At 35.8% G+C, this 20,864-nt stretch overlaps 2 protein-coding genes and 1 pseudogene across 2 annotated transcripts; 2 read left to right on the top strand and 1 right to left on the bottom strand.

The window, feature by feature from the left end:
* Positions 1–43: 43 nt before the first annotated feature.
* Positions 44–2,205, bottom strand: LOC148587028 (uncharacterized). Its single transcript, XM_088514456.1, has 2 exons — positions 2,079–2,205; positions 44–903 (listed from the first exon to the last, which is right to left on the bottom strand). The coding sequence occupies exons 1-2, from the start codon at positions 2,203–2,205 to the stop codon at positions 44–46; spliced, it is 987 nt and encodes a 328-aa protein (XP_088370582.1).
* A 2,607-nt stretch (positions 2,206–4,812) lies between these two features.
* Positions 4,813–12,170, top strand: LOC148587027 (uncharacterized; annotated as a pseudogene).
* A 1,131-nt stretch (positions 12,171–13,301) lies between these two features.
* Positions 13,302–20,605, top strand: SCAMP5 (SCAMP family protein). Its single transcript, XM_059587355.2, has 12 exons — positions 13,302–13,440; positions 15,177–15,290; positions 15,385–15,447; positions 15,774–15,807; positions 15,916–16,038; positions 16,863–16,925; positions 17,026–17,119; positions 17,862–17,907; positions 18,003–18,070; positions 18,962–19,010; positions 19,550–19,615; positions 20,285–20,605. The coding sequence occupies exons 1-12, from the start codon at positions 13,384–13,386 to the stop codon at positions 20,315–20,317; spliced, it is 810 nt and encodes a 269-aa protein (XP_059443338.2). The 5' UTR covers positions 13,302–13,383; the 3' UTR covers positions 20,318–20,605.
* The last annotated feature ends 259 nt before the right edge of the window (positions 20,606–20,864 follow it).

Here is a 20,864-nt window from a genome sequence, read left to right as displayed (position 1 = left end):
TAGTTGCGGTAGAAACGGGAAGAGTAAGCAGAAGCACAACAACTCAAAAAACAAGTTGGTAGATAGTTGATTTTCCGGTTCTAACCAACCATAAGCACAATTCAGAAATATTTAACAATCCTTGGAAACTTGAATCTTGAACTATATTATACTCATAATGGTGAAGTTCTATTTCCAACTGTTCTTTTTCAAGATCGGTAAAGTCTTGCAGATAAAACTTATTTACCAACTGACAAATATCATCAATTCTAAAAGATTCACGTGCAGCTCGAAGATCAAGTACTGAGCCTAGAATAAGCAACTCCACTGCATACTCACTAAACCAGGGATTTAATTCTTGCAATTGAGAATCTATTGCAGCACAAAAAATATCCACATGATAATGATGCTCAATTGTAAAGTCAGCTTGTTGATTGCAAGCTCGACCTCTTCTCTCAACATAACCGGCATTCATATCTGGAACATTTATATTGCGTTTATTGCAAAACAACTTCACTTTAGTAAGTAAAACTTTCCATTTATCATCTCTATATTGTTGGATACACCTTTCAGTGGATGAAACAAGATGCATGGCACTTAAAATGTTTTGAGATTTGGATTGCAATGCTTGACATAGATGATTGGTAATCTGCATAGTTTCTTTCATGAGATGTAAGATGAATACAAATTCAAATGAAGTCATTCCTTGATGAACTGAATCAGCTTCTGCTTGTTGGGAAGAAGAAGTTCTCACATCAATGATTTTAACAATAACTTCACAAGCTGGACTATAAATTTTGATTAAATTAGAAACTGATCTCATGGAATTACATGGTGCAACTGGTTTGTTAGTCGCATCTTCGTTTGGGGAAGATGCAGAAAAGTTCTTGCAATTCTCAGCAACAAAATTAATGTTATACAACACTGAGGTATTAAAAAAAAAATCAAAATTAAAATTCTCAAAGCTCAAAATATTTTTGTTACTCAAACTCAATATTAGGAATATAGGTTATCATTGTCTTCCACTTTTTTTGTTTTATAGTACCAACAAATAGCTTCCACTTCTTATGGAAGCTTTGCAACACGACTTTTTCCTCCTTATTTTTATGATTCATCAAACTTATCTAACTTTTATTATCTTGTAAATGGGAAGACATTACTAATATAGAAAGCCTTGCAAGGCTTTTTTCAGAGCAACAATTTATTATTCGGCTAAGAGCTACATTGTTTGGTGGACGTGAAGGACCACACCAAAGATTCAACATTACTACTGTTGAAGAGCTACCAAACAAAGATGGATTAATTTTCACAACCGAATAATTCATAGCTTCATCTTTTCCTTTCACTAACTAAATTGTAAAGTAGTATATTTTGAAACAAATTTTAAAGTAGTCATGCAAGATGAAGACATATGTGTGCTATGTAAATTAACTATTTCTCATATTTTAACTCTGAGAACCAAGCACGTGCATTGCACGTGCTATCCCCACTAGTATTATATAAATTAGTTGGAATGATTTTCATAGGTGTTCTCGACACCTATGAAAAGCATTCAAACTAATTTTAATTGAAAAGAGGATTGACTTTTCATGTTGTTTTGTTTTGTTTTGTTTTTGTTTTTGTTTTTGTTTTTTTTTTTTTTTTTTTTTTTTTGTAGTTGAAATGAGGATTGATTTTTTAAAAAATTTTTTTAAAAAATATGTGAGTAAATAAATGCTCATTCTTTATTGAAAAAAAAAAAATTATCTAATACAGAAAGCACCACGTCTGATGTAGCAACTCCATGCTACAAGGAAAAGTTACAGAAATTGAAAATTACTTGAAGGCCTAGGTTCACCTGAAGAGGTTGTCTCTCCCTCCCCAATTCCCAGTGAATTTTTCCCATCCTTTGATCTTCATGATCTCCTTAGTTGGAGATCCTCTCATTTTCTGCAATTTTCTTGATGCAGGCTAGGAAAAGAATCAAGGAATAAATGACAAAATGAGAAAGCTAGAAGGAATGGTGAGTGTTACACCAAGACATATTAATGGAGTCTCACCAATGCTATAAAGAAGTCTTATCTCAAGGAAACACATGGGAAATAGTTTCATTCTCTGACCATGCACCCCTCCACCACTATTGCCAGACCCCTCCGCATATTTGTACTTCCCTTGCTTTTTTGGATCTCTATAGCCAATGCCCTCTTTTGGTTTACGTAAAACTCCAAATCCAGATCCAATGTCCATTATGCATTCAATGCTAATTGTTAGGACATTTTTTGGTCCAATAGTCTCCAATTGGTGAGATATGCGCGTTCTTCATATTCTTCGCGGCATCTTGATCTTCAATTTTGTTGGTCTTCGCGCTTCTTTAATTCCTGTAAAACAATAACCAATCAGGAAAACTCGCCGGTGGGGTGCCGGCAGGTCTCACTCCGATGTCTAAATTAGATCATTTCTTTGTTTCTAATCCTTAAGAATTCAAATATATTGCTTACCTTTTTTCCTTTACGTCTTCACATAGTTATAGGCTCGGTTGCAATGAGAATGAGAGATACTAGGGGAAATAGAGTTAATAATCCAATTTTTCAGCTGTTACAGACAAAATGTGCGTTTTCCAGTCATTAATGTGTTTTTAACCGTTATGAACGGGATATGCAATCCCGATCATTAATGCTCTTTTTGACTGTTATGAACGGGATATATGCTCCCGATCATTAATGTGTATCTCACAAATGGTGCTATCTATTTTAGTAACGGAGGAGTTCGTTACCCTTTTGTGACCACCCTAGATGGCTAAGCTCGGTTGTTAATCCTGGACTTTCTCTTGACTTCTGATATTTGACCCATATTTTATAGGTATAACACTAATCAATCCATAACATCACGGCGTTCATTCTTTTCGGCGACTTTAGCCAGGTCATCTACAATGTAATTGTAAAAGTTGCAACTAATTTATGTTTGTGTTGCACTACTACAATCAGAGTAGGCTTCTTGTATGCAGTGGCAGAGCCACATGTAGGCCAGAGGTGGCCACCGTCCCCACAAGAAATACTGAAAAAAAAAAAAAAAAAAAAAAAAAAAAAAAAAAAGTTTGAGCACAAGTTCAGTTATTGACCACTCGTCCAGCTACATAGGGCCCCCACAAAGAATTTTTTTTAAAAGAAAAATTTAAGCACTTGTCTTGAGCACACGATCAACTACATAGGGCACCTCCAAGTATTAAAAAAAAAAAAAAAAAAAAATTATTCCTGGTCTGCTCCATTCTCCATGGCCCCACAAGTTATTAAAAAAAAAATTGTTTCTTTTCCCTCTTTCTCACGCACTCGCCTCTGAGTTCTCTCCCTTTCTCTTCTTCGTCTCTCTCCTTCAGTCCCTCTAGCTCTCAAACGCTCTCTCTCAGAGTCAGACAAACGCAATCATCAGCTCCGCCTATGGGCCACGTACAAATTACTGCTTTTCAGCACTTGCGACTACGCCACGCATCTTATATGTGAAACCAAATCTTTGGTATATTCCCTCCGTCCCATTTTAACGGCTTTGATTAAATCTTCTCTCTCTCTCTCTCTCTCTCATTCCTTCTTCTTTGTTTTCCATTCTCATTTCTAATTTTTTTTTTTTTTAAAAAAAAAAAGAAATTTGTAATAAAAACTGTAATTCCTGAAAAATAATTATGAGTGCCTATAAAACCCTTTTTCTTGTTTCTTATTCTTTGATTCACTTGTAAGTAAGATAATTTCACATAATATTAGCAAAAAGATCGAGGAAGGCATCTAAAGGTTCGATTTTTTCTCCTTTTTCACATAGACGCTCCAACTCCAACTCCAAGCCATAATCATTAATAAATTGCATTTGTAACTTATAAGAGTGAAGATCCGAAGATTAGATATCAAGTGGGTTTTGCATCCTTTGTTCCCTTAAAAATCAGAATTGATTTAGGGTTAATTTTATGCATTAAATTTTGATTTTTTTTTCCCTTGATAAAAAAAGAGCATCCAAAAATTGTTTATAATTTAAATGGGTGTCATACTATTATGTCTTTTTAAGGCAGCAATGGAAGTCGGGAACTAATTATTGATTCAATCAGTCTGATTGGGGTTTGGCCCATTTGGGGACTTGGATTTTTACCAGCGACAACTGCGAGCCTGCGGCACTAAGGTATTCCATAATCCCAAGAATCTGGTAACTTGTTTCTATTTTGGAAGTGTTATATTGATGATGTTCAGGTTGTTCAACTATTGTGTTATGACATTGTTTAGCAATTAAGAGAATGATACATGTTAGTGTATTGATTTTTTCCCCTTTAAGGCTTAATGGGTGTCATGTATATTCAGGGTAGAAAATAGGTGGTCACTGGTCAGATTAACAAATTGGATTGGGTCCATTGGGAGATTGGATTTTTACCGGAAACACTGAGGTAGATATCCCAAGAATCTGCTTAATTTTTTTTATTCTAATTTCTGAAATTGTTATATTGCTGCTGTGTTATGATATTGTTTAGCCTCTTTGACTCTTTAGGCTTTGATCAAATTAAGAGAAAAAATTGAATAATACATGCTAGTGGTACCCATTAATCATTATAAATATACATCAATTTGATGTAGAACAATTAAACAATACGGTAAAAATTGTAGCATAACTGAAAGTCTGAAAACATGAAATTGAGCGAAAATTGTTGTTGTGTTACTATTTAGCCTCTTTAGGCTTTAATCAAATTAAAAGAATAATACATGTTAATGGTACTACCCATCATAAATAGTTGCATTTGTTCTATTATTGGTAATGTATATTGGTAATTCGATCGTCTATCTTACAGGGTTGTGATTTAACTTGAAAATTTTAGGTTCATGCATCATGTCAAAGTTTAAAACTATTGATTCGTTCTTTAAAAGGAAAGAAGCCGACATTTCAAAAAGTAATACACCGTTGGATCTTAATGCCGAAACTTCAAATCCCGATGAGCATCATCTTAAATCTTCAAGGGTTGAAGATGAAGAACATCCTTGCGGAGAATCTCTAATTGCGGAGATACAAGAGGCACATTTTAAATTATCCACACTTAATGTTGATGAAGTTAATGTTTTTTCTATAGAACGAGATCCAGGATTACGTCCTCTGATGTGGGACTATCCAGTCAATCAACAGGATGAAATAAGACGGGCTTATTTGAAACATGGTCCATAACAACTTATTCTTCGAAATGAACAATATCCACTTTCTGGACTAGAAAAGCACCCTCGTCGCTTTCAAGCTTCTTGGTTCACACAATTTTCAACTTGGCTTGAGTATTCTCGTTCTACGGATGCTGCATATTGTCTACCATGTTATCTTTTTTCTATGAAAGCACTTGGACGTCCTGGATGGGATGTATTTACTATAAAGGGGTTTAGAAGTTGGAAAAAGGTTCATGATGGAAACAATAGTGCCTTTTTGACTCATATTGGGGAGGATCCTTGTTCACCTCATAATAATGCTGTGAAATATTGTGAGGATTTGCGAAATCAAGCACAACATATTGATAAAGTAGTGAATGCACAAAATACATAACAAATTCTAAATAATCGACTTCGTGTGAAAACTTCTATTCATGTTACTCGGTGGCTTACATTTCAAGGATGTCCTTTTAGAGGTCATGATGAGACTCTTGATTCAAAAAATCGAGGTAATTTTCTTGAGATGATTCAAATTTTGGCATCATATAATGAGAAAGTTGCAAATGTTGTTTTGGAAAATGCTCCACAATCTGCAAAGTATACTTCACATACAATTCAAAAGGAGATTTTGCATGTCATTACAAGTAAAGTAGGAAATAAAATTTGTGAAGATATTGGAGACTCTAAATTTTGCATTATTGTTGATGAAGCATGAGATGATGGTGCTAGTAACATGCGTGGTGAATGGAAATGATTGCAAGCATTATTTCTTAATGATTGTCCTTGTGCATACTATATTCATTGTTTTGCTCATCGATTACAATTAGCATTAATTGTTGCATCTAGAGAGGTGGATTCTGTTCATGTGTTATTCACAAATTTGAATTTTATTATCAATGTGGCCAGTGCTTCATGTAAACGTCATGATCTACTACAAGTTGTTCATGCAGCACAAATTGCACATATGCAAGCTATTAATTGGTGAGCTTGAAACTGGAAAAGGGACTAACCAAATTGACACTTTGAAACGAGCTGGTGATTCTCGTTGGGGTTCTCATTTTAATTCTATTTGTAGCATTATAAAGATGTTTGATGCTACTTGTACAGTACTTGAAGATGCTCAAAGAGAATGAGGTACTTACTCTCAACGAGGAGATGCTAAGGCTGCTTGTAAAATGCTTACATCTTTTGAGTTTATATTTATTTTACATTTAATGAAGGAATTCATGGGCATTACTGATGTTCTTTGTCAAGTGTTGCAGCAAAAATCTCTCGACATTTTGAATGCTATTCATTTAGTTTCTATTGCGAAAAAACTTATCCAAAAGTTGAGAGATGATGGTTGGGATAATTTGCTTGAGAACATTGTCTCTTTCTGCAAGAAATCTGAAATTGACATTCCGGATTTGAGTGCTTGTTATATTGAAGGTCGATGTCGTAATCAAAAGAATCACATTATAATGAAGCATCATTATTATTTTGACATATTCAATATTACTATCGACTTTCAATTGCAAGAGCTTGATAGTAGATTTGGTGAAAAGGCGAAGGAACTTTTGATACTTAGCTCTGCTTTGGATCCAAAAGATGCTTATAAATCCTTCAAAGTTGACGATATATGTATCATTGCGGATAAGTATTATCCTCTTGATTTTTTTGAGTAGGAGAAAATTAATTTGAGATATCAGTTGAGGTATTTTGAATTTGATGTTCGTACCGATCAGACATTACAAAATTTGTCTTCTATTGCAGAATTATGCCAAGGATTGGCAAAGACAGAAAAATCAAAGACATACTATTTTATTGATAGATTGATTCATCTTATTTTGACTCTTCCGGTGTTTACAGCAACTACCGAACGAGCATTTTCAGCAATGAAAATTGTTAAAACAAGATTACGCTAGGGGTGAGTATCGGTCAGTAGAGTCGGTTACGGTATGAAATTTTTCATTTCGCATTCCGCCCTGACAAAGTCGGTATACTCGGTTAATTAACCGACTTCTACTGCCCAATAATATTACCGAAACCGACTGTTACCGACAAAGTCGGTCGGTGTCGGTCGGTAATTCCCGGTTTGGGTTGGGCCTAGTTTTTGTATTGGGCTTACTGTACATATCCATTTTTGGGCCGAATTTTCATATATTTTGGTTAAAACTTTGATTAGTTTGATGGGCTTTGAATTTTATAATTTTTTGCTGTTAAAAATTTGATGGGCTTTCAATTTTACCATTGTTTGCTGATAAAACTTTGACAGAATTTTGTTATTTTTTCTAGGTGCTGCCTCAGGCCAATTTACTTTGGTAAAAAAAAATCAAAGCTTTCAAATGTTTTTTACAAGTAAAATTTCAATTATATAACAAAACTGAAATTTGATAAGATTGTGAAAAACGATTTGTTAAAACATCAAATACTTTTTAGTCTATAAATCAAATAATAGAACAATCAAATATAAACATAATAAGCCAAAGTTGCCAAACAAATACCAAATAACAACTAACAAGCAAACATATATATTTGTTAAAACATCCAATATTTTTCGGTCTATAAATCAAATATAAACATAATAAGCCAAAGTTGCCAAACAAATACCAAATAACAAGCAAACATATATATTTGTTAAAACATCCAATACTTTTCAGTCCATAAATCAAATAATAGAACAATCAAATATAAACATAATAAGCCAAAGTTGCCAAACAAATACCAAATTACAAGCAAACATATATATACACAATATCACATAATAAGCAAAAAATTCTCCAACAGTTCCAATCATTATTTATAGCATCAATCAAATAATCAAATAATCAAACAATCAAACAATCAAATAATCATACAATCAAATAATCAAATAAACAATCAAACAATCAAGCAATCAAGCAAACACAAATATGAAGAGTTTAAAACATAAACTCATAAACAAGTTAAGCAACTAAGTAGTCTAAATTCTAAAGGAAACCAACACATAAACTAATTTTACAAAGTAGTCTCAAAATAGTAGTCTTCTCAAAAGATCATAATTAGTCCTAAGCTTCCCAAGCTTCCCAAGCAAGTCAGCAACAGCCCTAACAGCAGCCAATTAGCCTTCAAAAGGCAAATAAAAAGAATATATAAGGTTAATTCAAATATGATGCCAACAAGTAAATAACCAATTAATTAAATCAACTAAGAAAGTCAATAAAACCAACCAAAAAACACTATGTGAGAAAGTCTCAATCCTTAATTGTCCTCGTCAACATTAATAATATTGGACATAATTTCTACCACAAGAAAAAACAAGAAAAACATTAGAAAACTTAGAAAATTGAATTGGAAACAATTAAATTATTCAATGAAAGAACCAATTAAGTATATTTGAAATTCATTGTAGTAAGTAGGAAATATTAATAATTTAATATCTAAATCCAACTTATAGCTCTCGCCATCATCAACCTTAGACAAGAATGTGTCACGCAAACTAACGGGACACGATCTCAACCAATTTTGCATACATATAAGTGCCTCAACTGTTTTTGGAGCCAAAGAACTCCTAAATGGATCAAGCACACGACCTCCGGTGCGAAATGCTGATTCTGAGGCAACTGTGGTAACTGGAATGGCCTACACATCTGGCGCTACCTCGGAGAGGATCGGAAACTTTGTTGAATTAACTTTCCGCCAATTCAAAATATCAAAGGTTGTACTTGGTGATTCAACATCCTCCAAACAATATTGCTCTACCTCAGTTTTACAATCCATCAAATTTCTTGATGCTCGGAATGAATGAAACTCACTCAAGAAAGAGTCGTCGTCGAATGAAACGCACTCGGATGATGTTGAAGCATGACAATGTGGAGCCTCTCGACTTTGTACCTCATCATTGGCACATTTCCCCTAGTGCCCACATATTGGTCAAATATATTATTTATGTCCTCCTTCACTTTATCAACAAGATTTTTCGCCATCTCTTGTGGAAGGTTCATTTGACACCAATATTCAAAAGCAACTAGCTTGTACCGAGGATCAATAACAACTGCCACAAATAACAACTGGTTTATTTTCTCAAAGTTCCCCCAATATTTGTCATATTTTACTTTCATCTGCCTAGCCATAGCACTCACCAAAGGATCAGGACTTCCAGCATAATTTAGCACTTACCTACGAACACTACAAAGTTGTTGGAAAAACAAGTTTGCAGTTGAATACAATGAACCAGAAATTTTCATAGTGACATCATAAAAGACCTTCAAAAATTGTACAAAATGATGAACATTGTTTCAATCATCCTCCTTGGGAGGCCCCAACCCCTTTCTTCCTCCAACAGTTCGATTTAAATAACGCATAAGAGGCCCATCTTCCTCTTGCAAAAGCTCAAATGCCCTTCTATACTTCTCTGCTACCTCCAACATGGAATAGGTTGAGTTCCATCTAGTGGGAACATCAAGAACCAAGGAGGCCTGACAAGCAACCTTTTGTCTATCTGCACAAGACTTAAACCTTTCTAGTCTTTTGGGAGAGGACTTCACATACCTAGCCACATTTCGGACATTCTCAATTGAGTCATGAGCATCTTTTAAACCCCTTTGCACAATTAGATTAAGAATATGGGCACTACATCTCACATGAAGAAATTCATTAAAAGAAATAGTGTCTTCTTACATTATTCGTTGTTTCAACCAATCCAGTGCCTTATTATTGGCGGAGGCATTGTCAACCGTAATTGTCAAAAGCCTACTAATGCCCCATTCTACTAAACACTCCTCTAATGCCCCCCCAATTATGATGCCCTTATGATCTGACACTTGACGGAATGACAACAATCTTCTATGCAATGTCCATTTATGGTCAATAAAATGTGCAGTCACACACATATAGTTCATATTTTGAATAGAAGTCCATGTCTCGGTGGTCAAGCAAACCCTTTGATTAGTTGTCATAAACATATGCTTCAAATCACTCTTAGCCCTTAAATACGTTTTCACACAATCCTTCATCATTGTAAAGCGAGAAGGAATGTTGAAGTGAGGCTCAACTACTTTCATGAACTTCTTAAACCCATTTCCATTCACAAACATAAAAGGCAACTCATCCTCAATAACCATTTCAATAAGTGCAGCCCTTATTTTTTTCTCATCATACTTTGCAATCATCAATGCATTACCCTCCCCCTTCTTAGCCTCAAAGGTAAACATTTGTTGACTCTTATCTTGTCTACTCTTATGGATCTTATACTTTGGGCACGTATTGACATGGTAAAGCATGGAAGAGGTCCCATTAATTTTAGGATGACACTTATAAGCAGACCCACAATAATTACAATGGGCCATAGGGTCATCTTGGGAAGAACTCTCATCCCTAGTGAAATTTTCCCATGCTGCAGATGGTTTGGACATATTTTTTGGTTTCCTAGGTTGTGGTGGACGACCCCCACGACTCCCACAACTCCCACAACTCCCACGACCCCTTCCAGTTCCTATAGAACTAGCATCCCTTACACCACTACTTCTATGAACATCCCCAGACTCATATTCAACATCTTCAACTTCCATGGGAGTAATTGGAATATCAAGAGATGGAGTATGAGAAGCACCACCTGATGTAGTCGGTGAAGGTACGGGTAAAATTCCCACCGCAGCAGCAGCAGCAGGAAAAGACCTTTCAGTAGCAGCAGCAGGTGAAGACCTTGCAGTAACAGCAGCAGGTAAAGACTTTGTAGAAGAAGCAACAGCAGCAGCAGACTTTGCAGAAGCAGGTGAAGCTTTCGCAGAAGTGGTAGCATGAGAATCCATCTGTGAGTGATTATATAATGAGAAAAAAACCCTCAATAATGACAAAAAATCCTCAATGATAACCCTTTCTTCTCTTAAATTTTGGTTAAATATTTTATTTTTGACTTTAAATGGTTCAAAATGACAAGTAAGGTCAAATCAGTGAAATCACAATTAAGTGAAATATTTATCTTCACAATAATGTTAGTTATTATGAAGATAGCATTTTTAAATTATTAAGGCAGGAGTAGATATTGTTTTTAATCTTTTTTCATCACATTTTTAAATCATTAATTAAGGCATTGTTAAAATCTGAAAGAGAACTGATAAAAATAGAATACTATATTCTCCTTTAACATAGGTCTCTAGAGTAAGATCAAACCCTTTCACTTGAGCTGTTGAGCATGAAGTTTTGTAACACCCAACTCAAGTAAAGTTCTTTAAAGAAGAACATAAGAGTACAGGGTAAAAAACATTATTAATCAGACAAAAAAATCTAAAACAATTAGGTAATCAGAAGAATACCTTGTTCAGTCGTTTTTGTTGGGAGAAATGGTGAACTGAGAAGAGAAGACGACCGACGTCGCCTCGTCGGGGACCCAAGACAGCGACGGTCGATGGCTAAGAGGAGGAGCCGCGGAGAGGAGATGAAGAGATAAGAGGAGGGTCACGGACTCAAGAGGGCTGCAGCGCTAGGGTTGGGAACTTGGGGGAAATGGGTTAGGGCTGAGAGGAGGGTCACAGACTCACGAGGGCTGCGGCGCTAGGGTTGGGACTTGGAAACTTGGGGGAAATGGGTTAGGGCTGAGACTGAGAGGAGGGCACGAACTCATGGACTCACGAGGGTTGCGGCGCTAGGGTTGGGACTTGGGAACTTGGGGGAAATGGGTTAGGGCGCACAGTGAGAACTGAGAAGAGAGATATATATATGCTACTCAAAACGGTGCCGTTTTGAGTAGACATATATAAGTATTTTTAAAATTAATCAAAACGACGTCGTTTTGAATGTCAGTATGAGTCGGGTCGGTAATGGCAAAAACCGACTTCCAAAAAACCTGTACCGCCTGCCGACTGAAAAATTTCGGAAGGAGGAAATCCCCGCCGCCGACCGTCCATCTTCTTGTTGGTGCCGGTCGGTCTTGGTCGGAACTCGGTGAATCTGCTTAGCCCTAGACTACGCAACAAAATGGAGGATGATTTTCTTGCAAATAGTTTAGTTCTTTATATTGAAAGGGAAATTGCTGAGAGCTTCGATTTAGATTCGATACTTGATGATTTCGTATTTTTAAAAAACCGTAAAGTGCACTTTTAGACATTTTTTTGTATTTCTGCCTTTTTGATATAGTGCTGACATGTTATATTTCTAATATATCAATTTGAGCACATATTTATGAACTTTTATAGATATTTTTTTGTGATGCATATATTGTGTGAATTACCAAATTTTCAGTGTGAACAAAATTTTTAGGACACAAAAAAAAAATTTTAGGATGCGAAATTTTTTTTTTTACGGCCCCTACATTCTGAAATGTCCGGATCCACCACTGCTCGCATGTATAGCTGAGTTAGGTTACATCAAACGACTGCTATACAAACATAACTAGTAACGTAGCAATCTAAACAGCTGTTGCAATGTAGTGATCTAAATAGACATAACATTTACTAAGTGATACAACCTTCAGACTTGATATCTTTTAACGAAGATGAATTATGCTTTGAATGTGGATCTTCAATATTATCCTTAACAGTTATCCTCCCTATTTTGACTCTCCAGTTTTCTTGTAGTTAGACTAGGTGTCTCATGTGACAATTATCCATTGCATAGTCTCAAAAACCACCACTTTTGGTAGCCCCTAAATATTAGGAAGAAGAAAATTCAAACTAATAAACTCAACTTTATGAGACATGGTCTTTGGCCAATTAATCTACCCATCCGGGACGGGGCAATACTTTGCTTAAACGTTGGTTTATGGTTATGGTCCATCAAATACGAGCCTACTCTACCAAAAGTCGGTTGCTAAAGAAAAAGCCATGACCCACCGTTTTGATGCATGCGTCAAATTAAGGCAAAGGCAGCTCAACTGCTCAAGCCCCCTCTCTATCCTACCCCCATGCTAAACCTCCCACCTATCCAACTCTCTCCTAAAACCAACAAATCTTTGCCACGCCACAATCACAGCATCAAAATTTCACATGCCCTCTGACGTGGCGCCCATTTTCTTCCCATCAACTTTTGCACGCACGAGATGAGTGACCACACCGAAACCGCCACCGAAAACACGCACGCAAGGACATTTGTGTAAATATGTTCAGATCCGGGGGGCAAGTTTCTTCCGTTGCAAAATTTCTAAAACTTATCCCGCGCGTAGCAAACAAGCAGAACAAAGAGTAGACAAAGAGAGTACCACTCACACACACATCCTCTCTCTCTCTCTCTCTCTCTCTCTCTCTCAGGGTGTGAACTCGGAGCTTTTTTTTTTTTTTTTTTCTGCAAAAATTAGGGATCTGAGAAGTAGGGAGAGACGATGAATCGGCACAACGATCCCAATCCATTTGACGAGGAAGAGGTCAATCCCTTCTCGGTAATTCTCTCACTTTCCTTTTTTTTTTTTTTTTTTTTTTTTTTTTTTTTTTTCTTTCAATTTTTATACTCTCAGATCTACCATCATTTTCAGCACTTAATTTCGGTTTTTATTTTGTATTTTTTTTGCCGTTAGAAGTGTTTCAGTGGCGGTTTTAGTCATTGTTTTGTGGTCAGTTAGGGGGTGGTAGATTTTTATTTGTTGGGGGTAGTTTGGGTATTTGGGCAGCTTTGCTCTGGATCTGATAGCCCCGGCATTTTGCTCCGTTTGGTTGCGAAGAAATTTGAGGAAAAGAAGAGAGAAGAAGAGAAGGGAAACGAAATGAGGATGTTGCATACTTCATGTGGGAGATATTGGCGTTGTATTCTAAAATTTGGTTAGAGTTTGGAATAATGTGGTTAATTCATGAAGATTGGGAACTTCTGAATCGGGTTGTCAAAAAATTTTATAATAATATGCTTAAGGAATTTGAATTTCCAACAAGTTGACTGTTGACTTGGTTTTCGGATGCCAATTGTAAAACCATTGCAAAAAGAGTAATACTATATACTTCCAACCATTTTGAAAAAAATTGCACCCCTCTCCTCTTGATTGGCGGCGCTACGCTCAACCACCATGCAAGGTGGTTGGACTGCCCGATCTGGTGGTGGCGACCACCAGATTCAAGGGGGTGGCTACGACCTCCCTGATGGCACGGGGTTTGGGTGGCCGACCACCCCAAGGAGGTGGGCACCGGGGGTGGTAGCACCACCCCGAGTTTACCATCCGTGAGAAAGGCTGGGGAAAATTTTATTTGAAATGACGTGGCAGGGTAGTTGTAAAACGAGGCATGTTACACAACCATATTTTTTTTATAAATTCAAAACAATGTTGGTCCATATATGTCCGGACAGGTCCCATTTGGGGTTCACATACTGGACGGATAGAAATTTTACAAGCCCACAATTTCAATGTAGACGATATAGCCCTTCTACCCTACCACCCCCAACCCACCAAAAACAGGAAAAGAACAACAAAATCTAAAATGTATTTTGATTTTTAATGTTTTTGAATCCTAACCAACCCGGGCATCAGCTCTATTAATAAAGATGAGGGCAAGGTCACAGTAGCTCTTATTGATAAAAGAAGTCTTTTTTTGAACCCCAATTCCCCTATGTCCATGTCAAATAAAAGTTTCATGAAAGCCCTGAGGTTTCTACTTGTTATGAAAGCTTAAAATTTCTAATTCTGTTTAAAATTGAACATCTTAACTGAAACCGTAAAATATTGATGATCTTTTGATAGGTTGGATGATCATTAGGTGCTAGATATGGTGATATTGATAGTTAATTTGTGATGTTGTATCATAATTTCCATTAGTGGGGAAGATGGCAATGGAACGTGTCATATTATAATGCCCAAGTATTTTTTTTTATTAAGCTATAGACCAAACTGTTTCTTTATTTCAAGCTTTTAAAGTTAAGGACCCTGTGGTTGTAGAATCATGTGTGAACAACAGAGACACTCTTGCTGCAACTGAAAAAAAAAAAAAAAAAAAAAAAAAAAAAAAAAAAAACTCATTTACTGCATTTCATCTGCAAAGTTAAAGTAAGCCACACTGGTTTTTTTATGACTTCATGGTTGGGGCGTTCTTGTGGGACCATTGCAAATTTCAATTATCATGCATATTCTTTAGTGTTGAAAATTACTTTGTCTATCATTTGTTTGATTGTGTCATCAATTGGGAACCTTTGCAGAATGGAGCTGCTGCTCCTGGATCAAAGCCACGCATTCCACCATTGGGATCTGGAACCCTGGGCTTTGGGCAGAAACATGATGCAACAGCGGATATACCATTGGATACAATGAGTGTAATGAAGTCGCTGCTTGCTTTGCCATTTCTGTTCTGTTCTTTGATACTTTTGAGTGACCTGAATTATGTTCTCGATGGTATGCTTTATGTAGGATTCCAAGAGCAGAGAGAAAGAGCTTGCTACTTGGGAAGCAGATCTTAAAAGGAGGGAAAAGGTTAGTGCTGCAATTCCATGTTTGAGTACTTGTCTGAAAGCATTTTCAATTTTTTCCTAGATTGACAAATCTTTCCATTCATTTCTAGAAATGAGGGTTATACTTATAAAAAAAAAAAAAAAAAAAAATTATAGAAATGAGGAATTTTTTTTTCTTCTAGCTAGGGATCAGATTGTTTCCTTACATAACAGTGAATTGTTCACATTCTAAAAATATTTGTGGTGCCTGCTTGAAATAAATTCATGGTTATGCTAACCCTCAAATATAATATACACTATATCTGTGATTCTAGTATTTCAATGTACTTTTTAACTTGCTGTCTACAGGATATAAAGCGGAGAGAAGATGCTGTTTCTAGATGTATGATGCCGCAACCTACAACTTTTACAGTAAAAAATTATGCATTTTCTTTTTACCTGTCTTGCTGTTCTCTAAATTGGTAATTCTGCTTTCAATTTTGTATATCAGCTGGCGTCCCTGATGATGATAAAAATTGGCCTCCATTGTTCCCAATTATTCATCATGATATAGCTAATGAAATACCAGTTCATGCTCAAAGGCTGCAGTATTTGGCTTTTGCAAGTTGGTTAGGTAAGGGAGGTCATATATATCAATCTATTTACATTATTTTTCTGGTGAAAGTTCTTGAAATCTTCTCATCTTGCTAATATTACAATACATGCAGCTTGTTATGGAGTAGTGATTGTCCTTTTCTTTTTTTAACCTGTGTCTAGGAACCAAACAAAGGAAAATAATTTTCTTTCCTTTTCTCATCTACTTTCTTCGCTATAACCACAACGCAAAGGAGAAACACTTCTCCTCCCCCCTATCTTCCCTTCCCTTTGCTTGGCCGTTTTTCTCTTCTTTCTCCTTTCCCTCTTTGCAGCCAAAATAGTTTCATGGCTTTTTGCCCCCCTTATTTCTCAATCTAATTTTGGATAATATGTTTTTTTTTGGTAATTTCTGATTTTTCTTTTCCCCTTTTGCATCTGTTGTCTTGCTTTCTGTTTATTTCTTTTTCTTTCTTATAATTCCTTTGTACTTAGGTCGTGTACTCTTTTGTCACTTATTTGTTGATTACTTACCAGAAAAAAAATCTTTAATTTGTTCCGCCACTTTTTTCCAAAAGTATCTTTGCACTTCCCTCTAGGTTTTTTGTATTTGTTTTTAAATCCTAACTCAGCTTCATATTTCTCATTCCCATTATCTTTGGACATCTTTTTCCTCTTTTGTATTTTTATGCTGCCCCCCATTTTTGCTTGCCATACTGCTAATTTTTCTCTAAATGTTGTCTAGATCAGAAATTCTCATGTTAGGGCTCCAGTTGTGTTTTTGCTTGGCAATAATATTCCTTAAAAACCATTCATTGTAGCCTGCAGCAAAAATCTGATGCTCTTGTAGTGCTGTTTGTGCAGGTATAGTTCTTTGTCTTGTTTTTAATATGATCGCTGTGATTGTCTGCTGGATCAGAGGCGGGGGTGAGCTTCTATTTTTTCCATCATATTTGTGCATTTAAGATATAATTAGGCATTACTTTCAGTGCAATTTAGATCCTCTATTGAGGTTCACTCTCTGCAGGTGTCAAAATATTTTTCCTTGCAACAATCTATGCTCTACTTGGATGCCCCCTTTCATATGTGCTGTGGTACAGGCCTCTGTATCGTGCTATGAGGTTTGTACTTAATAATGTGTCTAATGGTTACGAAGGATTTATTTGTCAGAATAGGCAAATGAACAATTCTGTGGCTACGAACTTTCATATTTAGGTATACTTTCTAAGTTTTGGTGTGTTTTTGATCTTCCCTGTTGATATGGTTGTCTCTCTTACTTGAACACTCTAATCTTATTACTTATTATCTACGGACGTTTGCTATCAAAAGGGGATGCATATGTTGTCCAAGTCTTGAAATTGATGGGCGTGTTAGTATGTGGAGGTAATAGTGGTTTGATGGAGTTGAAACTAATTTGCCGCATAAATTTAAGCAAAGAAATAAGACTGAAGTATTTGTGGAAACTAATCTGTTAAGAAAGGGAATCAAAATGTAATAAAGCTTCAGTCTTTTCCATTATTTTTATTTATCAAAATAAAAAGGCTGCAGTCTTTTTCCTTTATTGTAGAAGACCATTGACAATATTGTTTACATTGTGTCTTTGTAGCATATTGTATATTTTGTGGCTTTTATGATTGTTTGTGTGGCAATGATCTCACTTTCATTATTCAACTGGTGAGAGAAGCACATATTTGTCATTCAACTGGAGAGAGAAACACTTGTATCTGATGTAACTGATATCAACCTAGCTAGAGGAACTACATATTTAATTATTTGGTATCAAAGAATGTCTGTGGTCATACCATAAAAGTGTGGCATTAGGAGTGCTGATGGTTCTTACAAGTGGCTTTGTTTGCAATGCAGGACGGATAGTGCCTTGAGGTTCGGTTGGTTTTTCCTGTTCTACTTGGTAGGTGCCATATGTTATATCATCTTATCCTAGCAATACTCCTCATGCATAGGTGGTATACTTTTCTTTCTATTAATCAATTTGGCATAATGCAGATTCACATTGGGTTTTGTATTTTCGCTGCTATTGCGCCGCCAGTTGTCTTTCATGGGAAGTCATTGACGTAAGTTAATTGATTTCTGAGCTGTGTGGACTGAAGTTTCAAACGGGTTTGATTTCCATATTAATATAGCATATAAATATATTTGTAATGAAGCCTGTTGTGGAAGGAGATTTGACGAAAATAATGCTCAAGCACTTTAGTTGTTTGTCACATGTTTATTGGTGGTAGCATACAAATTGTAGTCAAACAATATAATGTTTTAATTACGACTACAATAAACTTGTCCTTGCTATTTCTGAGCTGTATGAACTTAAGTTTCAAACAGGGTTGATTACGATATTAATATAGTATAGACAAGCTGTTTGTTGTGGAAGAACATTTGTCGAAAATAATGCTTGGGGATTTTGGTTGTTTATGACGTGTAGTGACGGGTATATGAAAATTGTAGTCGAACACTATAATTTTATGATTATGTCTACAGTGAACTTGTTCTTGGTGGGAATAAGATCCTTAAGAATGAGCATATGGTAAAGTACATGGTGAAGGAGCTGGATTGTCTTATGGAATTTTCCGGGTCTCTTTGTCATTTTTCTTTTTGTATTCTATAGCTGATTCTGCTACCCCCACACCACAGAACCTTTTTTTCTATAAAACCTTGCTGTAGATAGTAAAGGAATTGGATTATATTTTTTTGGGAAATTGCCATTATCCGATTGTTGATTTGCATAGAGTAAATGAGACAGCTTGGTGCTACAGTGAACCTATTTTCAATGATTCAGAAATTGTTGTGTATAGAGTACAGTAGACAATTTTCTTGCAACTTTTCCATCGCATATTCAGGCTTGTTGATAAGCAGTGTGGCTTGCAACTGTTGTTATAAATTTTTTATTTATTTAAATTTCATACTTTTATAGTTAATTCATATAAATTTTTCTTCTTTTTCTAATTCAGGGGAATCCTTGCAGCAATCGATGTCTTCAATGACCATGTATTGGTTGGGGTAAGTTGTTCTGTTAATGGCTCTTATTACTGTCTATTTTGATATGAAACTGCAGAGTCATGGGATGTTCGTGCAGTTGGTGGGGGTAGTTATCAATGAATTTTAGGTTGATTTATTCTACTTCTTATGTTCTTCATAGTATAAGGCTGTCTAATAGGAGATATGTAATGGTGTAGAATGTGCTGCAAAAGGAAAAAAGCTCTTTTTTTCTTTTTTTCTTTTTTAAATCTCATTGATGTAAATGATTCAACATTACAAAAAATGAATGCGTAGAGTGCTTAGTGGGAAAACAGACCCATGCACCTAGAAGATGTCATAATAAATATGGTAAGGGTTATTTGCCTTTTTTCTCATAATGCTAGCTTTCTAACACCTCTTACTTTTAAAAGCAAATTTACCGTCTTATGGCCTTGAACAGTGAAGGCTAAAATTCATAGTTTGGGGAATAACAAATGCAACATATTAATGATTTATATTCATGCAAGTTATTGGATTTGGTGTTGGGGTTTTACCTAATGTGTCGGTTGGTTTTACTGCAGATATTCTACTTAGTTGGCTTTGGCTTGTTTTGCTTGGAGTCGCTTCTAAGCTTATGGGTAGTTCAGGTATATCAGAACATATGCATTGTCTTTCTCCAATGTAATAGTAGTAATTATGGTAGCCCTTCATTTATTCGATTAAGAATTGATCTAAATGTCCATTGTCCACCCTTCCTAATGTGAGAGTTTCATGTAAACCCTTTTTTTCCTCGAGGTTCGGAAATTATACAAATTCCTTCACCTGTGGTGGCATGTGTAGCGATTTCTCTTTTATCTTTTCTTCTTTTCTCCCTTGCCTCTTCCTTTCCAATGTGGTTGTAGGTGAAGGGTATTCCTATAAATTAATCTAATTGGCTGCCCGGTTATTGTAATTGCCTTTTTGAATAGCAGACCACTTGTGAAGTTCTTATATTGGATTCTTATTAAGGATACAGATTGAACATCTCCTTGCGCTTTTATTTTGGCCCGGGGGGTGGAACAAATAAGTACGATCTCAGATAATTGTGTTGAGAGGGAAATAACATTGCGTAGGATTCTGTACCTCATGTGAAAGAATTCTGACAAAAAATATTAGCATAAAAATTCACTGAATGTTGCCTCTGTGTGTGTATATATATATATATGCAATGAAAATATCAAATGTTGGTTATTATTATGCACATTGCTATTATAGAGCTTTTTCTTTCTTTCTGTGTCTCTTGACTTAATTGTCTCCTTTTTGTTTGGTTTGTGCAGAAAATTTACTTGTATTTCAGGGGGAATAAGTGAGAGATGATTTTGGGGTTGTGATCCAATTAGATGGAGTTGTTCAATATCGCTGCTTGTCAGGAGAGGGTGGCTTAGTATATCCTTCATTCCCTTATTTCCATTATTTCTTTGTGATGATTTGTATGAGTTGATTTAAAAAGATTAGTAATATGCTAAAGAGATACTAGGAGTTCAAAGTTTTCACATATCTAGTATGTTTCCTTGTACGCCTCTTCAGCATAAATTTTAAAGAGAAAACCAACAGATGGAACCTTCCAAGAGCTGAGAAACAGCACAGGGTAAAACTCTTTCAAAGAGGGGCCCCATCAAATGTCTAATTAGAGACACTCAAACAACACAGGAAGCAATCATACAAGTGGAAAAACCCAAAATGATCACCATCTGGACCATCATGTACAATTTTTTCAAATATGATGGTTTTTCATAAACACAAAGCACTTAGAAAATTATAGTTTCTAATACCGTGTCAAGTGTAGTGTGTGACAAAGCTCACAGGCGAGGTTAAGATTGTACATATGTGACGCGTTCAAGTTTGCTAACATGAAAA

This window comes from Corylus avellana, chromosome 3 (genome assembly GCF_965113065.1).
Source record: "Corylus avellana chromosome 3, dhCorAvel1.hap1.2, whole genome shotgun sequence".
In the NCBI taxonomy this organism is placed as follows: domain Eukaryota; kingdom Viridiplantae; phylum Streptophyta; class Magnoliopsida; order Fagales; family Betulaceae; genus Corylus; species Corylus avellana.
The sequence above is the reverse complement of the archived record's forward strand: the minus strand, read 5'-3'. Positions and strand labels throughout refer to the sequence as shown.

Bases quoted from the DNA above. Each gene is read 5' to 3' on its own strand.
- LOC148587028 (XM_088514456.1), bottom strand. From the start codon at position 2,205: ATGGACATTGGATCTGGATTTGGAGTTTTACGTAAACCAAAAGAGGGC. The intron at 904-2,078 runs GTCAGAGAATGA...TTAATACCTCAG, and splicing joins TAGTGGTGGAGGGGTGCATG to TGTTGTATAACATTAATTTT.
- SCAMP5 (XM_059587355.2), top strand. From the start codon at position 13,384: ATGAATCGGCACAACGATCCCAATCCATTTGACGAGGAAGAGGTCAAT. The intron at 15,448-15,773 runs GTTAGTGCTGCA...TGCTGTCTACAG, and splicing joins ATCTTAAAAGGAGGGAAAAG to GATATAAAGCGGAGAGAAGA. The intron at 17,120-17,861 runs GTTTGTACTTAA...TTTGCAATGCAG, and splicing joins CCTCTGTATCGTGCTATGAG to GACGGATAGTGCCTTGAGGT.